The sequence below is a fragment of the Carassius gibelio genome, chromosome B3 (assembly GCF_023724105.1).
Source record: "Carassius gibelio isolate Cgi1373 ecotype wild population from Czech Republic chromosome B3, carGib1.2-hapl.c, whole genome shotgun sequence".
Lineage (NCBI taxonomy): Eukaryota > Metazoa > Chordata > Actinopteri > Cypriniformes > Cyprinidae > Carassius > Carassius gibelio.
Window position 1 is genome coordinate 29,290,070 of NC_068398.1, and position 23,506 is coordinate 29,313,575.

General features: G+C 37.1%; 1 protein-coding gene across 6 annotated transcripts in view; it reads left to right on the plus strand.

The window, feature by feature from the left end:
* The window catches only part of LOC127953886 (TOM1-like protein 2), a 71,190-nt gene that overhangs the window by 5,606 nt on the left and 42,078 nt on the right, over window positions 1-23,506 (plus strand). For 2 of the 6 annotated variants that reach the window (XM_052553250.1, XM_052553249.1), the window contains exons 2-14: window positions 8,244-8,328; window positions 10,482-10,560; window positions 11,786-11,935; window positions 13,029-13,163; window positions 13,247-13,408; window positions 15,373-15,489; window positions 15,998-16,131; window positions 16,359-16,401; window positions 17,060-17,237; window positions 17,339-17,456; window positions 17,563-17,638; window positions 19,440-19,505; window positions 23,406-23,465. In XM_052553250.1, the coding sequence (XP_052409210.1) occupies window positions 8,244-8,328; window positions 10,482-10,560; window positions 11,786-11,935; window positions 13,029-13,163; window positions 13,247-13,408; window positions 15,373-15,489; window positions 15,998-16,131; window positions 16,359-16,401; window positions 17,060-17,237; window positions 17,339-17,456; window positions 17,563-17,638; window positions 19,440-19,505; window positions 23,406-23,465 (1,403 nt within the window). The remainder of the gene's footprint in view (window positions 1-8,243; window positions 8,329-10,481; window positions 10,561-11,785; window positions 11,936-13,028; window positions 13,164-13,246; window positions 13,409-15,372; window positions 15,490-15,997; window positions 16,132-16,358; window positions 16,402-17,059; window positions 17,238-17,338; window positions 17,457-17,562; window positions 17,639-19,439; window positions 19,506-23,405; window positions 23,466-23,506) is intronic. The other 4 variants (XM_052553252.1, XM_052553251.1, XM_052553254.1 and 1 more) reach the window with 2 other exon arrangements.

Genomic DNA, 23,506 nt, shown 5'->3' on the forward strand with positions numbered 1-23,506 from the left:
TTAAAAATAAAGCTGAAATAATATATAGATATTAGATGAATATTAGAAATGTTGCTTTGCAACTACTGAGATAAAGTAAGTTTAAGTACAAACATTTTTCAAATTTAAACAGAAAAATGTAAAAACAAATAAAATGAAAAGCACGACAAAATTGCTAAAAAAGAAAAAATACTATTAACCCCTTACTAGTAACCCCCCTTTTTTGGCATGGAGACCGAAATTACATACCCAAAATAAAAAGGTTTCTGCTCATGATTCTTTCTGACCAGATACATAATCAACCTTTGTTCACAAAGCTGACACTTTAAAGTTTACTGTTCAGGAATCAGAATCACTCAGACTGTTATGATAATAGAGATATATAAGCTCAAACATAAAAACAAAAATAAAAATATTAAAAACATATGTTTTAAATGTATTTTAAAAAATGTTGATGTAGGAAATGAGTTTGAAAACACAGTGTAGCTAAGGCCACAAGTCTTCCAAGACTTCATAAAAAATTTCATAATCGAATCTGTAAAACTGTGAATTTTATGAAATATTTTCTAAGGCCATGTCATGTGTGTTTTTAGAGAAGGCTAATCAGATTGATTTATGGCCCTTGTCATCTCTGTAAGATCTCACATGTAAACACTGATGTGTGTTTTATATGTGTGTTTGGCTGTGAAAACTGCCCGTTTCATGATTGTATTGTTCTCACCAAACGGTTCTTTCACACCTCCGCCAAGTATGACACATTATCCGCATTATTCTTTTATCATTATTCTTTTGTTTTTATTCCACCTTTATTAGCCTTGATTGTGGTTTTTCAGGCTTTACAAAGCAACAAAGCAGCGATCTCACTTCAGTCTCTCTTTGCATTTAGCCCTTATTTATCAAAAGTCTTACTATAAAAATACAACAAAACATTTTCTTACGACCTTACGTGAATTATTGAGACAAAAATGCATTATGAAGAAGAAAAGCACCTGCTATTAGTAGCATTGGTGCTAACGTTAGCATCAAGCTACATCTGACAATTTATGAAATTATTAGTACACTTTTACTCAAAACTCACTTTAAACCCCGATCGAGTGTTTATAATAACTTCCTTTAGCGATCAGGGGTGGAATTTGGTCGTTTACTGTTGTAAAAATATGTTATTTGTAGCCTTTTTCATCGCTGCACAAGTTAGCATTTCCGATGTACATTTTCGATTTTTTTTATAAAAACGCCCCAGATCTCAAGAAATTCTCATACCAAGCTTTACTATCGTAATCGCGGGTTTATTATTCGGATATTTTGTGTGTACAGAGGTGTTTCAGTGTTGTTTTGGCCAGATAACTACCAGGAAGTGTGCAGGAAGCATGTGACACGATGGGGCGGTGTCCAGATATGAAACTAAGATTGACGTTTGAAAGACCCAATCAGAGTCTGAGTCACACACCGCACGAGCTGTGACTACTGCACGCACACACAGATCGCTGGGAGAGGCTGTTTATCATCTGATCGCGTAAATCCGTGGAAAATGAATAGAAATGACGATTCTGTCTGAAGAAATATGAAGTAAACATCAGATATATCAGAATATATCCATATATCTCCGCAGATATGCATCTTTGGTCTGTAAATCCTTATTGACGCTGTTCAGTGAGTCTATGTGAACACAAATAAACCGCTCTTGACGTGACTGAATATGAGTGAGTTATGAATTTCTATTCAAAATGTGGCATAATACGGATTTATTATTTTGCACTCCTGACATAAATCACTAAATATCTGTCACTGCAACAATGTTTTATCAAAATATTGGTCAAATATCGAAGCTTGAGTCTTTAAACTTTCCATTGATGCACAGTTTGTCCAGATGAAGTAAGACAGTGATGTTTAATGTGCTGTGAAAGTGAAACAATAATAAACTGGGGCCGTCAGCGATGTTTGCACGTAAAGGGGTTAAAATAAAAGATAATTGAAAATATGAATAAATATAAGTATATAAATAATACTTAAGTTACATTGATTTCTGTCAGTTCATTCAGTAATGGATTTGATAGACTAAATTAGCTTGAATTGGTCAGTCTTTTTGACCAGTTCATTAAAAAAGAATGAAGAGTCATTGATGAATCTCTGTATGTTCAGCAGTTCCAGCAGCACTACTGATGGACATTAGGTTTGGCTGCATGGCCATGTGTTGTTCGGCAGAGGTTTCACGTGATCCAGTTTTGGGCCAGCTGGGCTTAGCACTCGCTATCTCCCGCAGCAGGGCTGAACTCTTGCCTGTTTTCCGCTCACTTTCTCTGCCTGTCTAACATTTTCCAGCACACAATATTGTTCAGTTTTTATTATTTCTTGCTCTTGTTCATTGACTTATTGTCTTCAGTCTTCCACGCCACAAATTTTCTTGAGGAGATTACTGGAGGATTTTCTATTAGAAGTTGCTTGGTTTGTTAAAATAATATTCTGGGTTCAGTTCAAGTGAAGCTACGTTGACAGCATTTGTGGCATAATGCTCCCTGTTTTTACTAATAAAAAACAAAAATGTAGATTCCAGTAGTTGACATTATCGACAACGTCGACAGAAAAAAATTGTCGACAAATATTTTTATGGTCGAGTAGTCATTTTATCTAATTTCACCCGATGTAAGAGCCTGCAATAACGAGGTTCGATCAGTGTGGAGCTGTAGCGCAAGACTGTAATTCAGCCCTCTCTGATGCAATTCAAGACAAGAAGACAGCGTTTCAGAGTAGTTATAGGAAGTTCAGATCAATAGCCGCATTGCCACTGTCGGGCCAGTGCGAGCCAGGGCTTAAAGCGGGCCGGGCGGGGCTCATAGCCTCCGACCTGTGACACCGAGGCCAGAATAGCGCAGGGTTTCCGCAGTCGAGCCTGAAACGCCGCTGCACGTCACTAAAACACGCCCTTTACACGCCTCTCAGAACAACGTCATGCAACCTCATCATTTCACCAACAAAGAGAAGTTATCAGAAAACTAAGAACTAAATCACTGAAACATGCGCGATCACAAAACGAACACGATAAAAGAGGCTGTTTGTTTGCATGCTTTGTTAAATATTAAAATTCAAAAGCATTGATGTCTTACTATAGAATAAATGATAAATTGATCATAATGAATTAATTTATCAGGCCCAATATTAATCACACAGAAATAAATTTATTTTATACGCTTATGAAAGTAGCGTGCTTATTCAGTCGAGTCTGTTTCTGTTTATTTGTAGCCACAGTAGCCTGTATACGTCACATTAAGAATGAATGATAATATCTCTATTTTAAGCTATATAAGCTCCCGAACAAAAACATTATTATATTTTTATGATCGGCAACGTGGAGCTAAACTCTCGAGACGAGGCTTGTGACAGATCAAGCTACTAAATAAATACACGATTGTGATAGAGAATAAGAAGCTGATGTCTGATTTCTTCAAGCGGTCATATTTACCATGTTTACTATGGTAATGTTAATGCCTAGCGTGCATAGTCTTTTACATTGCTTAAAATATTTCTGCCTTGTTTAGTGATTATAATCCACATCGGATTAGATCGCGTTATTTCAAACACTCGCTGCTGACTGAAAGTGAGTTTTGAGCAACTTATTTAAAAAAGTTTTTAATGCTGGTGTTAAAGCTGTTATCTTTCTGTAATGATCCGCGCTGACGCTCTCTAGACAGGGAGAAACTCCGCCTTTGCTCATAACCACTCCTCTAGCCCCAGCTGGCCCGCTTTGGCCCAAGGTTTTCATCGGGCCAGAAAACCCTGGCCGTTGGCCCCGAGGAAGCCCAGGCAAAGCACGATCAAGCCTGGAAGTGACAGTGGAGACGGGACTGGCCCTGGCACGCACTAGCACGCCCGGTTTAAGCCTGACAGTGGAAACGTGGCTATTTTAGATGATTTGATAAAGAATTGGATAAAGAAATTAATTTACAAGCTTACAAACGGGTGCATAGTCATTATTATCATCATCATCATTATCATCATTATTATAATTATTATTAACTCTTTCAGTTACTGTGATTCTGGTCTCAAATTGTAGCTCTTTACCTCTTACAGTTTATAAATGTGTGAATTTCTGTCATGACGCTTATTTTCCATACACTGAATGTTGTAACAAAGGTAATAAAGAGTTGGTTATTATTATTATTAAACCTCTTTCAATAGGTTAATGGAAAGAGGTAGCTTATGGGTCTGTCACGTGATGAACAAAGACTCGGAAAACCCGAAGACTCGTGAGATGAGCTAATCGGAGATATGAGCTGTATTTATGGTTTTCCAGGACCGGAGAGGAGGAAATGTGGGGCTGTAAACTCTGTTCTTGTGTCTGGTGAGCAAAGCAGTCTTCTCTCCGCCTCGTCACATCTGTCAGTTTGACAGAAGAGCAGCTAAGGGGTATGAATAAGGCACAAAGTATTTCCTGTGGCTCTGCAGACTACAGGAAGAGGCCTCACCCAGCCGTGAAAGCGGTGTTATGCTCCAGACACTTCCCTGTGTGTTGAGCGAAAGTTGACTGGTACTGCCAAGCTGATATCCAGCGCTGTGGATCGATGGGAGTTTAGGTCCAATTGTAAAAGCCCAAAAATGAACATTTGCTGAGAATGTACACAGCCTCAGGCCTGGTGTAGATGACCTAGTTTCTTCATTAGAACAGATCAAAGTTATCCCAAACTTTTGCACATACTTTAGAGATGAGGATAACATCTCCACCAGCTGTGGAGAGATGAAACCGTTGCATGCTCTACATTTGGTTGCTGTTTCACACATCTGTGGTCAGCCACCCCGTAGTGACTCAAATCAGACTTGGAAACTAGGAGGTGTTGTAGCCTGATGTTGTATGTATGTTACCAAAATGCAGGCTTTGCAGAAACACTTTTGATTATATCTTGATAAACAGAAGTTTCAGTAGCTATGTGTCCATCCAAAGTTACGAATTAAACTACTGGGCAAAATTTTAAAATCGCATGAAACATTTGCGAATAAAGCGCCGTTTTCATCCAGTGAGTTAAAGAGAACAAAATTGCCACTTCCTGATTACCTTGTGCTAAATATAACAAACAAAACTGAAATTTCTTGCCGTAAAAGGCACTGTGTGTCATATTTTGTTTTCACTGAGGACTTTTCATGTTATTTTGGTGTCAGTGATCTTAGTGTACTTAGCAAGAGTTTTGTCAGTGCTTCAAATAGACACATTGGTTCAGCTATATAGGCCTAGTACAACTATGCATGCTCATTTAATAACTAACTAACAAACGGGATTGTTTCCTGAATGAATGAATGAACAAATGAATTAATGAATACAGGTTAATTACAACTTTTTTTCCTCACAGCTCTGATTTTTATTTATTTATTTATTTTTTCAATAATTGTGGAATGTAAGCTCATAATTCTGAGAGAAAAGGTTAGAATTTTAAAATCTAAACTTGCAATTTTGAGAAAAAAGTCAATTGAGGGATGAAAATGATTTTGTATAACATGGTGTAAACAAGCTTCCATAAGGGATGTGGTGGTGCAAGAAAAAAAAGTTTTTTTTTCCACAATTCAGAGATTTTTCATGGATTTTCCTTCAAAATCAGCCTAGAAACTGTCAAACTTGTGTCCTTTGTCGAAATTCTCAGCACAGTTTTTCAGTGGTGTGTGGAGCGTACAGGAAACAGAGGTTGTTTTGAGTTTGAAATGAGGTTTAGTGACAGATGGTCAGATTGTGAACTTGTCATCCGCTCGCTCAGTTCTCCTTTGCTTTATTTCGTCATCTGTCCCCACCTTAATCCTGAGTCACTCAACGGGAAAGGAAAGCCAGCTTCATGTTGAGCCACAGTAAAATCTCCCTCAAGTGTATCCTCAATAAAACTATGTTTTGCTCTGCCTCTGTGGCAACACAGAGATGTGAAAGCACATTTTAGCTGCAAGCTCTTATGTACGAGAATCACACCCATGTTACTTCACACTTAATTTCAAAAGATTGTGACACTAGATCTTATTTCATCACACTCTTCTTAAAAGTAACTCTGTGTTTAAATAATTGTGAAACTCCTGCTGGTGAATTCTGTGTTCTACAAGTACTCGCTGTCTCATTGTGTCTTTCCTACAAAAAGAACACCTTGGAGTTTGACTTGAAGCCTTATCCGTACTATACTGTTGTGACATCTGACAATGAAGTAATAATCCAGGGCAGGCCCGGTCAGTTTAGATCAAGCCTCCTTGCAGATGGACGGCAGTAAAGTTGAAATCACTTCTGCTATACGCTGATCTTTTTTAACAGTGTTTCAGAAAGAGGCAGTCATGGGGAGGAAACTGAAAGTTATGTCTCATTTTTGTGACAGTGTTACTTTAGTATCATTGAGATTTAATGTAGTTTTTATGAAGAGTTTGAATTAAAAATTTTCCTTTTCCTTTTACATTTTTTGTAGCTTATCATTTTTATGACTTTTTGTTATATGTCTAATGTCTATATACCGTATATAGTCCAAAAAATACGGTAAATCTCAAGATGACAGTTTAACAGCTGAGCCAAAGCCTCTATTACTAATTTGAAAATGTCACTTTAGAACTAGTAACAAAGGAATGTGGTTGCTTCATGGAAACCTTGTTGAATTACAATATTAAAAGCTCACTGTATTGTGTATCATGTATGTAACTGGCCAAAGTAAAGCCCCGTTCACACCAAGAACGATAACTATAAAGATAACGATATTAGCGTCCACACCAGCGAACGATATCATCTGTTTATTCTAAGCGCATGTGCGTCTGCCGCTTTAAATCCTCGAGCTCGTTACAGCAGGGTGGATTCTGATTGGATGTCAATGTTTGTATCGTTCATCAGCTGAAAAAAATTGTTCTGTCTCTCTGTGCCTTTATTGTTATAGTTGTAGTGTGGACTCTGCTATTCTTTAATATTGAGAACGATTTTTAGAACTATATCTTTATCGTACTCTTTATAGTTATCGTGCCTGGTGTGAACGGGCCTTAAGGCTGTTCTCGGCGGGTTCATGAGTAGTTGAAAGTTGTGAGTTCTGTTATCATTAGAATATTGCACTCCTTTCAGCCAATCAGATTCGAGAACCAGAAAGAACTGTTGTATAAACATGCATATTTGTTGGACTGACTGGGTGAGCATTCAGGAAACTTTTTGAAAACAGTCATTATATTTTGCAATAACTTTTGTTGACAACAGATGTGCAAAATTGACACATTTCACATTGATCTGTGAATTAATTTTAGGCTACATTTTAGGCATGAGCAACAGAGATTGAGTAAAAAAAAAAGAAAATGATATCAGCTCTTTGGGCCGCACCCTGAGCTCTGATTGTTTTGCTTGCCACAGCATGCAGTCTAAAGTATAGACATGAGAGGTGAAAGAAGCATGGCTTCAAAGTCCCGTGGTGATGTCTGGGTTAGCAACAAACATATCTGATTAATCTAATATAGGATGTGTTGGGATATTAATAACATTTATTAACACGCTGAATGCGCTGCATTTTACAAGTGTTTAGATTCATGCTCAAATGCCATGCCCATTATTTGAGATGGTCATATGTTTCTGATGTTATAATAATGCAGCAGTGCTTTTTTAATCTTATTTGTTCAATAGGCTGACATCAATTAAAACTTCATATGTTTTTGTACTTCATATGGCTTTTTAAATGCACAGGAATCACTTTATAATGTAGATGAAAATATAGCAAAAATCTGCCTCAAACATAGCATTATAATGAATGTTGTTGAAATAAAAAGTTGCAACTCTTATTTATTTAATGAACTAACGTTTGTATTTTTAAATAAATATTAAAAAACTTCTGTAGCAAATGTAGCTATTGCTCATTGTGAATGCTAATGCATTTACTAAGGTTAACTAATAAGACCTTATTGTAAAGTGTTACTTATTGGTCATTGATCAAAATGAGAAATTGCCAAAAATGCCCATCCCTAATTAATTAATTAATTTGTTTGTTTTAATGGAGTGCAAGAGATGCAGCAGTTACAATGCAACCATCGTGATTATTTTAATTCTTTCGAATGTATTGTATTTGAAATTTATGATAAAACGATATTTATATAAATACACAGTTTTTTAAATATATTATATTATTATTATATTTTTTATGTGTTTGATGACATTGCAAGGAGTTGTGAATTTCATAACTGGTTTTGTAACGCTGTGTTAAGCCACCAGGACTACATGTTTTGTCTTGCGTGTGTTTTGCTTGTGTCAGTAATTGAGACGGCCTGCTGATCTGTGTGTGGTTTGTTTCTCACAGAAAAAGCCACGGATGGCTCCCTGCAGAATGAAGACTGGACACTTAACTTGGAGATCTGTGACATCATTAATGAGACCGAGGAAGGGTGAGAAAGCAGGAAACACACACACACACACACACACACACACACACAGAGAGAGAGAGCCTGTGGTTGACTCACAGTGACTCTCACTGACTCATTCAGTACGACACTGAGCCGTCTGAGCAGCAGACTGACTGGGAATGTGCTGGCGTAGCATTGTATTCCATTCTGATTGGTTCTCACAGTCCCACGTGGCCCTGTTTAAAGCTGACATTAAGAAGCATAAAACCTTTATGACTCTATACATTGAAAGTATTTTTTTGCTTCATAGAACAAATAGTCTTAAATGTACAACCTTGGAAGACAACAACGGTTAGAGTAAAAACGTAAAGTTAGGAAAAAAAAAATTTTCTCCTATGCTCACCAAGGCTGGATTTATTTGATTACAAAATACAGTAAAAAAAAAAACAGTAATATTGTGAAATATTATTGCAATTGAAAATAACTCTTCTCTGTTTGAATGTATTTTCAGATGTTTATTCTTGTGATGATTTCAGCATCATTACTCCAGTCTTCAGTGTCACATGATCCTTTAGAAATCATTCCAATATACTGATTTGCTGCTCAAATTTTTTTTTATTATTATTATTACCAATGTTGAAAACTGTTGTTCTGCTTCATATTTTGTCAGAACGGTGATACATTTATTTATAGTGCTGTCAAATGATTAATTGCTATTAATCACATCCTAAATAAAAGTTTTGGTTTGCATAATATATGTGTGTACAGTGTATATTTATTTTGCATAATACACACACATACAGTATATATTTTGAAAAATGTACATGTATATATTCATATAATTTATGTTATATAATGTAATATATAAACCTAACATATTTATATTAAATATATTTATAGGGTTGCAAAGGGCTGGAACATTTCTGGTAAATTCCGGAAATATGCAAAAATCCCTGGGATGTTCCAAAAAATTTACTGAAATTTACTGGACAGTTGTCAACTTTTTGCAACCTTAGATATATGCTTGCATGTTTGTGTATTTATTTACATAATAAATATACATAGTACACACCCATATATTATCTAAAAAAAAAAACACTTTTATTTTGATGCGATTAATTGCGATTAATCATTTGACAGCACTGATTGTTTTAAGATTTTCTTCATGAATAGAAAGCTCAAAAGAAAAGCATTTATAACAAACAAAACTGAAATTTCTTATTTAATGCATCTTCTTGTAAATAAAGTATTCATTACTTTTACTTTGAAAGTATATATATCTTATTAACCCCAAAACTTTTTTCAAGAGAGTATTACTATGGGTCCTCCTCTCTGGAAGACTTTTCTGCACATAATGGCTATATCCGAAGTCACATACTTCCCTAGTATGGAGTAGACGAAAAACCTTCACCGTATGTGAAGAGACTATTCATTAAAAAAAAACATAGGAGAAACCTAACCAGATGACCAACTGCTTCCGGCCAGATCCGATTCTGATTTGTGAATGGCAGTGAAGCAGCACACATGTGTTTTTGTAAGAGGCCTTTCGGTAGTGGCGCTTTACTGGTGTCTAGTCAGATTGAGTCTTTTTATTCCTATCACAGAGGGCTCTGCTAAATTGCATGTTATAAAATGGATAATTATGATCCTGGATACTGATTAGTCAATCCAGTCATGCTGAAATACAAAAATAATGATAATATTTAGCAAGTTCTTCTCTTCTGTGACAGTCTTCGATGCGACAGTTTGCGATTAGTAAATCTGTGTGAAGGCAAAAGATTTTACCACACATTGGTCTGACAGATTGGCCATGTTAATCTACAGAAATCTTGGCTTGAAAAGTGACTTCAGAGTGACATACACACCTTTTTTTCTTGTGAAATTTGCCAAAATATTGCTAATTTAACCGCAAGTATCTCACTTTAAAAAAAAAATTCAATGAAGAACAGTGAAGTCCACACCACAAATATAAACAATTTTTAAGGGCATGTTTTTCCCCAACTGATGAATGTTAAAAACACTGACACCCAATCAAAATTCATTCAACGTGCCGGCTGTAATGTTGACAGAACATAACTGAAGCTTACGCTTCGAATAAATATACTGTTCATTTCTGTTGTGTCCGTGATTATATAACGTTATAGTTATTCTTGGTGAGCTGTTGTCTTAATCATCTAAACTGTGTGCCCCCACAGGCCTAAAGATGCCATGCGTGCGGTGAAAAAGAGGCTCAACGGCAACAGGAACTTCCGTGAAGTGATGCTGGCTCTAACCGTGAGTGACAGTGTGCTGCACATTCTCTCACTTTCACATAAACCCTTGTGTTCATGCTGTCAGAAATAAAGGTGGAGGTGCAACATCTGGTGTTTAGTCTGGTGCTTTGCAACGTTAATAATTAATGACTACTGAGTACTTTGTAAATCCCACCTTAAGGCCTGCCGGAGGCTATTTTGAAATTTGAAGAAGGTATTTTGTGAGGATTTGAATGCATTATGCTCCTGTTTTTTGTGATCCTCTGGGAACTTCAGCTTGTCTAATGCCCAATCCCAATTCTATTTTATACCCCTTCCCCTACCCTACCCTTCCCCTTGTCCCTTGAAACAGAGTGTCAAGGGGTAGGGGAGAAAATATTCCCCTAAGGATTGAGACACCACTACACTATGCCATCACAAGTCCTCTAGCTCTTACAATACACACATATACTGGTGTGCATTAGAGACTTTATCGTTCTGTATTAATGAGCTGCTTACTGACACACACACACACATATCGGAAATCACGCAGCTCACACATGCAGGAGAAAATAAACTTGTCAACGCTGCCCCATGACTTTTATTAAATAGTTTAAATACTGAATCGCTACATTATATTTTCCAGCGACGAGAGGATACAATCGCTGTTTTTAAGTAAACTCACTCTAAAAAGATAAACACACAGACGCGAATACACGCAACTTCCATTTCTCTCTCTCTCTATCTCTGTCTCTCTTTCTCTCTCGAATAGGCAATATTTTAGAAAATGGTTTAGCGATTTCTAATTATTGGGGTTATTAGCCCCCATCAATGTCTTCGGCAGTTATCACCCTGATCAGACATATGCTGTGGCACTATCATGCAGTCTGTAATGATATGACGTTATATATTAGCGATTTTTTGCAAACATTTCTTTGAGTAACATGACCATTAATATGAACTCACAACTGAATGTAACATAAAACAAATGATTACTTTTCATTAAAATCTTTATTTATGCCAAGAAAGCTTACATTTATGTGTCTTTTTGTTCGCTGTAGCAGCCATGTTGCCGAGATAATTCATACCCCTTCATCTGAAGTGTGGCCCCGAAAAATCTTCGTTTGAAGGGCTATCTTCCCCTTACGCATACCCCTCCAACCAAAAGAGAATCGAGACAGGGGGTAGGGGGAAGGGCAAAGGGGTAGAATTGGGATTGGGCCTAAATAATCAGTAATCTTAGCTGCTTGTGTAATTGTCTTTTTTAGGTGCTGGAGACTTGCGTGAAAAACTGTGGCCACCGTTTTCACGTCCACGTCGCCAATAGAGATTTCATCGAAGGTGTCTTGGTGAAGATCATCACTCCGAAGACCAACCCTCCTGCTATAGTACAGGAGAAAGTGCTGTCACTGATTCAGGTGAACTGAGTGAGATTAGAAACTTCCTCTTTATCTCTTCCTCTGTTTCTGCAATAAAACCACCAGTGATGGCCGTTGCTGCATTCTAAGCATTTCCATTCAGAATGGGTGCGGGCTGGAAACTACTTGCTGGGCTGCGAGGCTGCTTGCAATTGTATTAATTCTAGTTGACTGGAAGCCATTAGTGAATCAGATTGACAGATTGTTTAGATTGATCGCTGACAGTTTCCTTGATGGCATACAGGGCATAGCTGCATTTAGTTGTCTCTTGGATTTTACAAATACCTGGTTTTTCACTCTAAAATGTCACACTGAATTGTCTTTTTATTGTATTAAAATTTGTTTGGTTTTATTTAATATAATTTTTGGTTTGTCTACTATATTTCCGGGCCATCGGAGAACAAACGAATCAAATCTTATCTTATCTCTAGCACTCTCTATTCTGTTTCTATTTAATCTATTTATTGACTTGATCCTCTAACACTTGCACCCTCTATTGGTTTTCTAACTGCTCGTTTTCTTAAAAAAATTAAAAAAAGCTCTCTAACACTCTCTATTTTTTTTCTATTTATTTACTTATTTTATTTTTGTTATATAAAAAAAAAAAAAAAACTTTGCTACGTGTACTGCATTAGGCTAACCGAGACTTATCATAGCACTTGCATATTACTGCTCATTTGTTGTTTTTGATTGCTTCTAATGTCATTATTTGTAAGTCGCTTTGGCAACTAATAAAATATATGTTCTTTAAATACTTAAGTCACATAAAACTCATGGTGCATTTTAATATTGTTGTGAACAGAGGAGGAACTAGAAATAAAAAAAGTTGACAAAATAACCTGCTCTAACCTCAATGATTTCCACTATTTTACTGTTGTACTGTAAATTTATCTAAAATGGCCATTGGCAATAGTAAGTAACAAAATTCAGTGTGTAAATGCGTTGAGTTGTCAGTTCCTTTTACTTGTTAAAAACCATCTATTACTAATGGTTGAAAACTTTACCTGATAATGCTAAGTTCCTGTGGGATAGCTTTTGTATAGTTCCACTACGCATCAACCAATCACCTCTCTGTCTTTGTGTTTCGGCCCAGGCTTGGGCAGATGCATTCAGGAGCAGCCCAGACCTCACCGGAGTCGTGCACATTTACGAGGAGCTGAAGAGGAAAGGAGTTGAGTTCCCCATGGCAGACCTGGATGCTTTGTCACCCATCCACACACCACAGCGGGTGAGAAACACACAACACTCACAGGGTTTAGAAGTGGGTTCTTCAATGAGTTTTCATTCATTTTGCTTCATCCTTTCTTCTAGGGAGTCCCAGAGGTAGATCCAGGCACACACAAGTACAGCGCGCCTGCTCAGCCCAATACAGCATCCCAAATGGGCCCTAGACCTGCAGCTGCTGCAACAGCTGACTTATACCCCGCCCAGATCCCACCCGTATCGGGACCCATCACAGCAAACCCAGAGCAGGTCACAATCACCTCAGAATAGACTTTGCTGTATTCAGTGCTAAAATGAAATGTGTTGAAAACCTGTTCCAAAACCAATGAGCGGACTTACACCGTGTCCTAACTACAAGATTGTACACAGCCAATCAGAAGCATGTGTGGGCGGGCTTTCTCTGGAAGCGCACTGCACTAACAACAAAATGGATACGTTTATAATCTAATTCATGAATATCAAACCTTTTAACATTATTAAATTTACATACTGAGTGACTGATAACATCTTTTTCATGGAAAACGCTTGTTGGTTCATATTGTGTTCCCTGGTTTAACGTACATGTTTGCTTTAATTTATTTTCAAGAACTGAGGTAAACTAACTGTTGTTGTTTTCAGTATAGCTATAATGTCACGCAAAATATTCAAACTCACATTAGACCCGTTTAACTTAGAATACAGCACATAATCAATACCTGAGATTATCACCATCATATAGTTTGCATGTTGTTGTTCCAGACGCTACATCGCAGAAATAGAAACCATTTCTAAAAAGAAATTTTGCATGTCGCCGTCACGGCTAATTAGGTCAAAAACTCTGATTAACATGAAAAGCAACCTTTTATCATGTGTTGCGGCATCACTACGGTGTTATGGTCCGAGCACACCAAAAGCAAATGTAATTATTTACACGAGGAGATTACATACAAAATCAATGCAAAGAATTGAACGGACACAAATTCGAACCAGACAATGCTAATGACACAAATTGGGTGATGCGATTGCCGCAAACACGTGATATATGCATCAATTGCGTGTTCCGTGCAAAAACTTGAGAGAAACTAATTGCACGACACAATAGGCGCGTTTCCAAATTGTGCAAATATATAGCAAAAACGTTTTTATAGCTCACATGAGTTGGTTTTTCAGGCAATGTGAAAAAGGAATAATTCGCAATACTGCAAAGGAAACTTTTTTTTTCTTCGCATTTTTGGGTCACATGGCGTATGTAAAAAGTCATATGATCATTCTTCAATGAACTACAACTTCCAAAAAACACATCATACGTGGCCGCTCTACAGTATAAGGGGCTTTTCCTTCTATAAATGCTTAGACAATTTACTCTGCACACATCTGCGGTGCAGTGTGGCTCTGATACGGCCGTTGAAGCTGATTGCTGCCACTCTAGTCAATGCTTGTGTTTATTCCAGAATCCAGCCATGCCACGCATTTTTCTAAAGTGGCTGTCTGTGCTGCTTCTGTAAAGATACACACATACGTGTCCTTTGAATAAATATAGCCGAAAACCATCAAAACCCCACCAAAGTCTCGCCATTACTTATTGCTTAATGACTTAATGCCATGACTTTTCTTGAAGAGGCAAAAGGTTACGTTTTAATCGCATAACATTGGTTAAAGGAATGCCATCATTTAGCAATACTTTTTTATTGACATTTATAAAATATTGCCAAAGTTTGGGTGAAATCTGTAATGGAAACGTGCCTATTGTCACGCAAGCCAATCAATCAGAGCTTCGTCCTGTTTGACAAGTCCAGTTTTTATCAGAAAATGTGATGATTTTATTTGTGCGAGTGACACAAAAATGCTGTGCAAGTAATCTATAGCCATTAAATTTAAATTTACGCATTTAGCAGATGCTTTTATCCAAAGTGACTTACAGTGCATTCAGGCTAACATTTTTTACCTAACATGTTCTCTGGGAATCGAACCCACAACCTTGCACTGCTAACACAATGCTCTACGTTCCACAGGAACACTACGTGAAATAAATATTTGCTTCACTTTTGGTGTGCACACACCATTACAGCTAAGAACAATTTATTGTAAATAATGCTTTAGAAATAATCTTAATCTGAAACATTATCCTAACTTCCATGCAAAAGTTCACCTAAAAAGCAGTTATTTTAAATTGTAGAAATATTTCACAGTATTGCTGTTTTGCTGATTTGGAAGCGTTTTGTTTGTGTGAACAGATCGCAAGGCTGAGAAGTGAGCTGGACATCGTGCGCGGGAATGTTAAAGTGATGTCGGAGATGCTGACCGAGATGGTGCCGGGCCAAGAAGACACCTCCGATCTCGAGCTACTCCAGGTCTAAGAGTTTTCCCACTGCGCTCAAATCTTTTATACAGAGATTATGTGTATAAATGATCCCATATGTTTACTTAAAGAAGTTGAACACAAATGAAATCCAATGGATCTGTGGCCTAGCAGTTAGCATAGCTTCTCGGAAATATTGAGCTGTGGTGCTCATGTTGGCTATATTGGTTCTAATCCGGCATGCAACATCCTATTCTCTTTTCTTCTTAAGAACATTTTCCATGGTCTTAATACTCCCCACTAGAATAAAAGACAATAGTTAAAAAAAAAAATGAAAAAGCCGATATTTTGAATCTAAACATCACCACAAGGGGGTGCAACGATATAGTGTTTAAAAACAGAGAACCACCTCATCTACTGCATCCCTATGATCCTGTTCATTATATTGGGTTGTATATACATTATTATATACTTTGATACTCGACTGGGAAATGTTCCATAATAATCTATTCTAGACTAATAAGATTAACAGCAAAGCTGAAGTGCATCTTGTGTGTCAGGAGCTGAACAGGACGTGTCGAGCCATGCAGCACAGGGTAGTGGAGCTCATCTCTCGCGTGTCTAACGAAGAGGTCACTGAAGAGCTGCTACATGTCAACGATGATTTAAACAACATCTTCCTACGCTACGAGAGGTGAGAAGAGGTGTCCGTCACCAAAAGTTTCCCTCATCAGCCTTCATCTGACAGCACTCAGAGGAAGCTCTGACTTAACGTCTCCGCACTCAGCTCAGGCTTCCCTTTGATTTCCCTTCCTTTGCTTTAGAGCAGAGCGCACAGGGTCTGAAGACACATTAACATTTCTTTCATCTCCATAGTGACGAGTGTTTTTGATATCTCACCGGTGCTCTGTGTTCTGACAGGTATGAGAGATACAGAGTAGGCAGAGCAGCACAAAACAACGGGGTGAGTTTGATACTGCAGTACTGCATTCTTAACGCACATAATACTGTCTGTATCAGTATAAAAAAGTTCAGCTTTTATTTGTTTGTCTTTGTACTCATATCAAATACTCATGTTGTTGAGTATTTCATTGTTTCTTGTATGGAATCTATATGTCGTGTGAAAATATTTTCGTCTTAAGTGCATGCTCTTTATTTATTTTTTTACATTCTGTCGTTTGCATGATGCTTAGCTGAAAGAGGCAAGTATGATGCATCATTGTTGTGTAGATGTGAGTGAAGTAGAATGCATTGCCTATCAACTCTAGAGATGTAGACCCTAGAACTAAAACTACTGTTTCTCACTGTCTTCATTACTTGTCCTGTCCAATACAGGTGTTATATGCCTTGTTTCTCAAGCAATTTTTACAGCTTTCCCATAAAACAAAAAAAGTCTGAGAGAAGTGTAATCCTCAACTGTGTATGAACATTTTCAGGTTTATTATATTTAACTTGATTAATGGATGGTAATAATTTAAAAGTATGGCAGATCAGGAAATATTGATTATTTAATTAAAGGGACAAATTTTCCCCCATTTCTGTATCAAGCTGTATTACAGGTGAAGTAATAGAGAGTTGTTTTGATTCTGATTGATAACTACGTGTGTGTTGTGAATTCACAGGTCCTGAATGAGGCTTCAGAAGGGGATAATCTCATAGATTTGGACCCCGCTTCTCCAGCTGTGGTCACTCCTCGGGTCAGCACAACACCCACTCGTACACCCACATCCACCCTGCAGCCTCCTTCTGCTCCTCCTGCTGCTGCTGCTGCGTCTCTCTCCACACAGCTGGCAGGACTTGGTGAGGGTCTCACGCGCACATCTTAATTAGGATGACTAAATAGAGGCCAATAAACCTTCAAATCAGTTCATTTAAAACCATATACATCTTTATGGCTGTAGAAGTGGGTGCGGACAGCGTCAGCAGCACTCTCAGCTCTCTGAGCGCTCACAACCCTCAGGACGACTTTGACATGTTCGCCCACACCAGGTCCAGCTCTCTAGCTGACCAGCGCAAGAAGTGAGTGCCATTTCCACACAACTGTAAACCATACTATTACCATTTTATGTTAAACCACGTATAAAAAAAACAACAACTCTAAACTATTTTCTTTGCTTATTTCTAGCGTTAAATATGAGGAACCTCAGGCTCTGGTGAGCCTGGCGTCTGCTTTGGATATCAGACAGCAAAATGCCACTGGGGTGAGTTTCTTACTGCATGTATATTGATAGTGATGAAGGGTTTGGGTTTTGTGGGGTGCTAATGGCTGACGAGACTCTCTGATCACTGCATGTTATTACTTAACTTAGACGGCACTGTTTCTCAGAAGATGGGGACTCGCACGAGTTTTGTGTAGCAACTTTAACACATTTCTAGTCCTCTGCCTTTGCATGTCATTCGTTGTCACTTTTGGCATAAAAATGCTCCTGTTCTCATGTTAGCACTATGAGGTCTTTATGAAAAAAATCTAAGTTGCTGCATTCATAAGACCATAGTGCTATGTATGTTCCTTACAATATGCCACTACAATAATTGTTGCTGTAATTCAAATGTGATGATTGGTATTAGCCACCATTAAAATTAATGCCAAAAAAGTTGTTCTAAGCTTCTACACTCAGAAAAGTACAAAGCTGTCTCTGGGGTAATACTACAAGCTAAAAGGTACATCTTTGTGCTGTATTTGCCCCAAAATTGCACATATTAGTGCTTTTAAAAAAAGTACATATTAGTACATTTTGAAAGGGCATTGCCCAGGTGACACCTTTGTACCATTTTTCTGAGAGTGTAACACAGTGTAACACTATTTTTATAATAATAAAATAATAAGTAAAATAAATAAAAAGTAACATGTACTTAATTATTAAAGACCATGGCAAGTTATTTAATAAGGTTTTCACTCTTTTAAAGGGATAGTTCACCCAAAAATTTAAATTATATAATTAGTTCCTCACCCTCATGTTGTCACAAACCCGTAAGACCTTTGTTCATCTTCAGGACACATAATAAGATTATTTTGGATGAAATCCGAGAGCTTTCTGACCCAGCATAGACAGCAATGCAACCACCACGTTTGAGATCCAGAAAGGTAGTAAGGACATTGTTAAAATAGTCCATGTGACATCAGTCGTCTAGAGAAGAAATTGTTGAATTAAGTTGATATTTTAGTTTTCTTTGTGCACAAAGTATTGTCGTAGCTTCATATTACAGTTGAAGCACTGATCTCACATGGACTATTTTAACAATGTCCAAGATGAATGAAGGTCTCACGGATTTGGAACGACTTGAGGGTGAGTCATTAATGACAGAATTTAGACTTTTTTGGTGTAAACTATCCTTTAGGAATTTAATACTTTTAACAAGGCTTTTGTATCACAGGACGGTTGTATCATCTTGCCAAAAAAAAAAAAAAAACCTTCACACTGAATTTACACGATCATCTTCAAGTGAAGTGGTTTGTTAAAGTTATTGTGTGTGCATCATTTTATATTTATTTATGAATAAATTTATAGATCTGGGCACACTAGGAGCACCAACTCATTGACCCTTAAATAAAATCCCTTATTATTCTATAAGTGGTTTTTGCTAACGGATTTTAAGGCAGATAACTCCGTTTTTAATTTTAACATGAAAGCATGTTTTTGAATAAACTTAATATTAAGAATTATGAAATCTTCAAGAGTGATATTAGGAAATCATTATGATTGTATCTCTGGTAACAGACATACATGTGCTGAAATCAGCCAAGGTTACATAACGGATGTGGTTTAGAGTTGCAGTTCACACGAATCAGCCCATGGGTCAAAGTTTACACCTCTTTTTTTCCCTCTCTTTGTTCGTTTGTTTTTCCACCCCACCTACCTTAGTTCATTGACTCAAAGTTACTTTCTCTTGCCTTAAATGACACCTGATTCAGTTTTCCTGAAGATGGAGGGTTTTTTATGTTTGTGGTAGGTGCTTTTGTTCTTCTTCACATCTTTAAGGTGTTTTCTGTTGTTGATTTAGCTGAATGTTAAAGGTCCTAACGCTGAGTTGGAGCCCATAGACAGCTGGCTCATTACCCAAGGAATGGTGAGGATTTCACCAGAACCACTGTCCCATCTGTGTCCACCCACATCCGTCCACTCAGCCCAGATCTCGACCTCCACCCCTTACCTCCCACCACCACTAAAATACACCCACAGTAAAAGGGAGAGGCGCTCTCTCACAGCCTGCTGCGGTGATCCTGATTTGATATGCGGAGGAGCATTTACTCAACCTCATGTCGTTCCAAAGTTCTTTTCCCAAGAAAACAGCTCTTACATGAGTTTATAATGACCACAGCTGTCAGACTCCACAGAAGCATTATAAAGGTGGTATATAGTGCAACAGTTAAATAAGTAAAAACTACGTACATTTTCTCTATAGGAAAATTGATTTTTACCTGATGAACCTTTAAATGAAAACTTCATCCAAAAATGAAAATGCATTCACCCTAAATTCAAGATGTATATGAGGTTTTTTCTTGATCAGAACAGATTTGGAGAAATGTAACTTTACATCACTTGCTCACCAATAGAGTGAATGGGTGCCGTCAGAATGAGAGTCCAGACAGCTGATTAAAAACATCACAATAATCCACAAAGTTATCCACATCACTCCAGTCCATCAATTAACATCTTATGAATGGAAAAACTGTGTTTGAAAGAGACTAATCCATCATTAAGACAACTTCAAGTATTGTTTTATTTTTATTTTTTTGCTATTGATAAGTCGTCTGTCCATTATATTGTTTTTTTTTTTCTGAGGAAAAAGTTGTTTTATCTGAATCAGGATAGACTTTTTCACTGGAGAAAGTGTTTGGATTATTTTGCTCAGAAGTGATAGTTTAAAGTTAAAATGCCTTAATGATGGATTTGTTTTTTTTACAAACATGCAGCCTTTTTTACAGCACTTAACCTAGCAAAGACCTGATCAAATTTAACATTCACTTCGTATCTACAGATCCATCTTGATGTACAGGTGCTGGTCATTTAATTAGAATATCATCAAAAAGTTGATTTATTTCACTAATTCCATTCAAAAAGTTAAACTTGTATATTATATTCATTCATTACACACAGACTGATATATTTCAAATGTTTATTTATTTTAATTTTGATGATTATTACTGACAACTGAGGAAAATATCAAATTCAGTATCTCAGAAAATTAGAATATTACTTAAGACCAATACAAAGAAAGGAGTTTTAGAAATCTTGGCCAACTGAAAAGTATGAAAATGAGAAGTATGAGCATGTATAGTACTCAATTCTTAGTTTGGGCTCCTTTTGCCTGAATTACTGCAGCAATGTGGCGTGGCATGGAGGAGTGTCAAGCCACAGGAGTGGCTTGACACAAGCAATGTGACAGCTGAAACCCATGTCTTGAATACGTCTGTGTGTAGTGTTTCTTGAAGCACTGACTCCAGCTGCAGTCCACTCTTTGTGAATCTCCCCCACATTTTTGAATGGGTTTTGTTTCACAATCCTCTCCAGGGTGCGGTTATCCCTATTGCTTATACACTTTTTTTTATACCACATCTTTTCCTCCCCTTCACCTCTCTATTAACGTGCTTGGACACAGAGCTCTGTGAACAGCCAGCCTCTTCTGCAATGACCTTTTGTGTCTTGTCCTCCTTGTGCAAGGTGTCAATGGTCATCTTTTGGACAACTGTCAGCAGTCTTCCCCATGATTGTGTATCCTACAGAACAAGACTGAGAGACCATTTAAAGGCTTTTGCAGGTGTTTTGAGTTAATTAGCTGATTATAGTGTAGCACCAGGTGTCTTCAATATCGAACCTTTTCACAATATTCTAATTTTCTGAGATACTGAATTTGGGATTTTCCTTAGTTGTCAGTTATAAATATCAAAATGAAAAGAAATAAACATTTGAAATATATTAGTCTGTGTGTAATGAAGTAATGTAATATACAAGTTTCACTTTTTGAATGGAATTAGTGAAATAAATCAATTTTTTGATGATATTCTAATTATATGACCAGCACCTGTATAGTGCCAAAATACAGAGAGCTGCTCCATACATCACAAGACATTAATTAATGCACTGGAGTGTGGATTACTTGTGAATTACTGTGAAGTTTTTATCAGCTGTTTGGACTCCCATTCTGATGGCACCCATTCACTGCACGGGATCCATTGGTGAGCAAGTCATGTTTTTATTTTTCATTGTATGGAAGAAGCAGCCCCTTTTTTCCTTTTTTTTCAACATCTCTGATCTAATAACTCCTGAGAGGCTCTAGGGCCATCTCTAGGCTCTTCTCTTTGCTCTGTCCCTTTTACTGTGACTTTCTTCATCACCTAATTTTCATTGATCATCACAGGTAGGAAACCCTTACTTTTTCAGGATAAAAGTGGTAGATTTCATCTTATCCATTTCATTTCATACACTGGCTAGACCCTGGACTTTAACATGAATTAACTCAGTTATAACCGGCCCTCGGCTCATGGGAGGTTCTGGATCCTCTGTTCTGTACAGCTCCAAACTCAGGGTTTCAAAATACATTCACATTGATTGAGATTGGCAGAAAGAAAGTTCCCTGAAGTCATTGATTTCTATTGAGAGCTGCTGATTTCAGGTAACATGAGCAACAGTGACTGTTGACGATGCAGTGTGAATGTGTCTAGTGGTGCAACAAAGTTTAACTTTATGCAAATGAGCTGCAACACCAATAAGAAATGAAGATCTTTCTCCCACAGGAGAATGTTAGGTTTAGTGTTCAGCACATCAATAACATCACGGCACCCAACAGTATGATGTACTGTATATATATCGTAAAAAATTTGAATTTAAAATAGCTTTTTTCTATTTGACTGTATATATTAAAATACAATTTATTCCTTTGATCAAATCTGTATTTTCATCATCATTCCTCCAATCGTCTGTCATTATCAATGTTGAAAACATTTTTTTTTTTTTTTATAAAATTTTATTTTCCAGGATTCTCTGATGAATAGAAAGTTTAAAAGAACAGCCTTTATTTGAAATAGAAATGTTGTATAACATCAGACATATCTTTAAATAAATCAATCTTAGCGACCCCTAACTTTTAATGGGTAGTGTAAATAAAGTGTGAATACACCTAATGGTTGTCCAGTAGTTTGGTCCTTCGTATCTTAAACTGGACAGTTGTGTGGTCAGAGCCTTTCCATATGATCTCCGTCATCACTACTACTGACAATAATAACACAGAAAAACTCCCCTCCTCACCTCATTAATCCACACCATTCTGATCTGAATGAAAGTCTTCTTCACACATGTGTAGTTGAGCTGATTTAACTTAACAAAATAACCAAAATATAACCTGAGACAAAATAAATATGAATTAATGTGTATTTGTTATTCATATTATATTATATTATATTATATTATCCTCAAACTTTGGACTCGTAGTGTTTAAAAAGTTATATTTTGAATCTTGGTCTTAACAAATAGAGGAAATGACACTGCAAATGTCTTGTGACAGGTATATAGTTATAATAATAATAATCATAAAAACTGTGTAATGTACAAAAAGTACAAACAGTTCTGTCCAAGAGAAAAACATGGAGAAATGTTCACTGTAGGGGGAGCTCTTGTGCCTCTCTTCTCTCTCAGGACCTTTTTCACCATAATCCTGTATTCATAATGATAAAACACTTGTCTATTGATTCAGAAGCTTCACACTGCATCTTTCCTTCAGTGTCTTTTCATTTTTCACTGTCACAGCATGTGAAGCAGTGTTACTCCAGCTCTGTGTGTGTGAGCGAGAGAGTGTGTGGATTGTGTGTGTTTTGGCTCGGTTTGACGTTGATTTAGCATTTTTCTGTTGTTGTTATTTTCCTCTCAGAGCTTCTGGTGATTTTATTGTTTGTGTTTTCGTTTGTCGGGGTGTTTTTTGTTCTTTCGTGGCTTTGGGGGTCTTTGGTTTGTCCATGGCTTTGCTCCATAGATCCCCGTATCGCAGTCCTCTGTCATGGATGACATTGAGGAGTGGCTCTGTGCTGATGTGGTGAGACTTCTTTACCTTGATTTCATTCTCTCTGTTTTTGT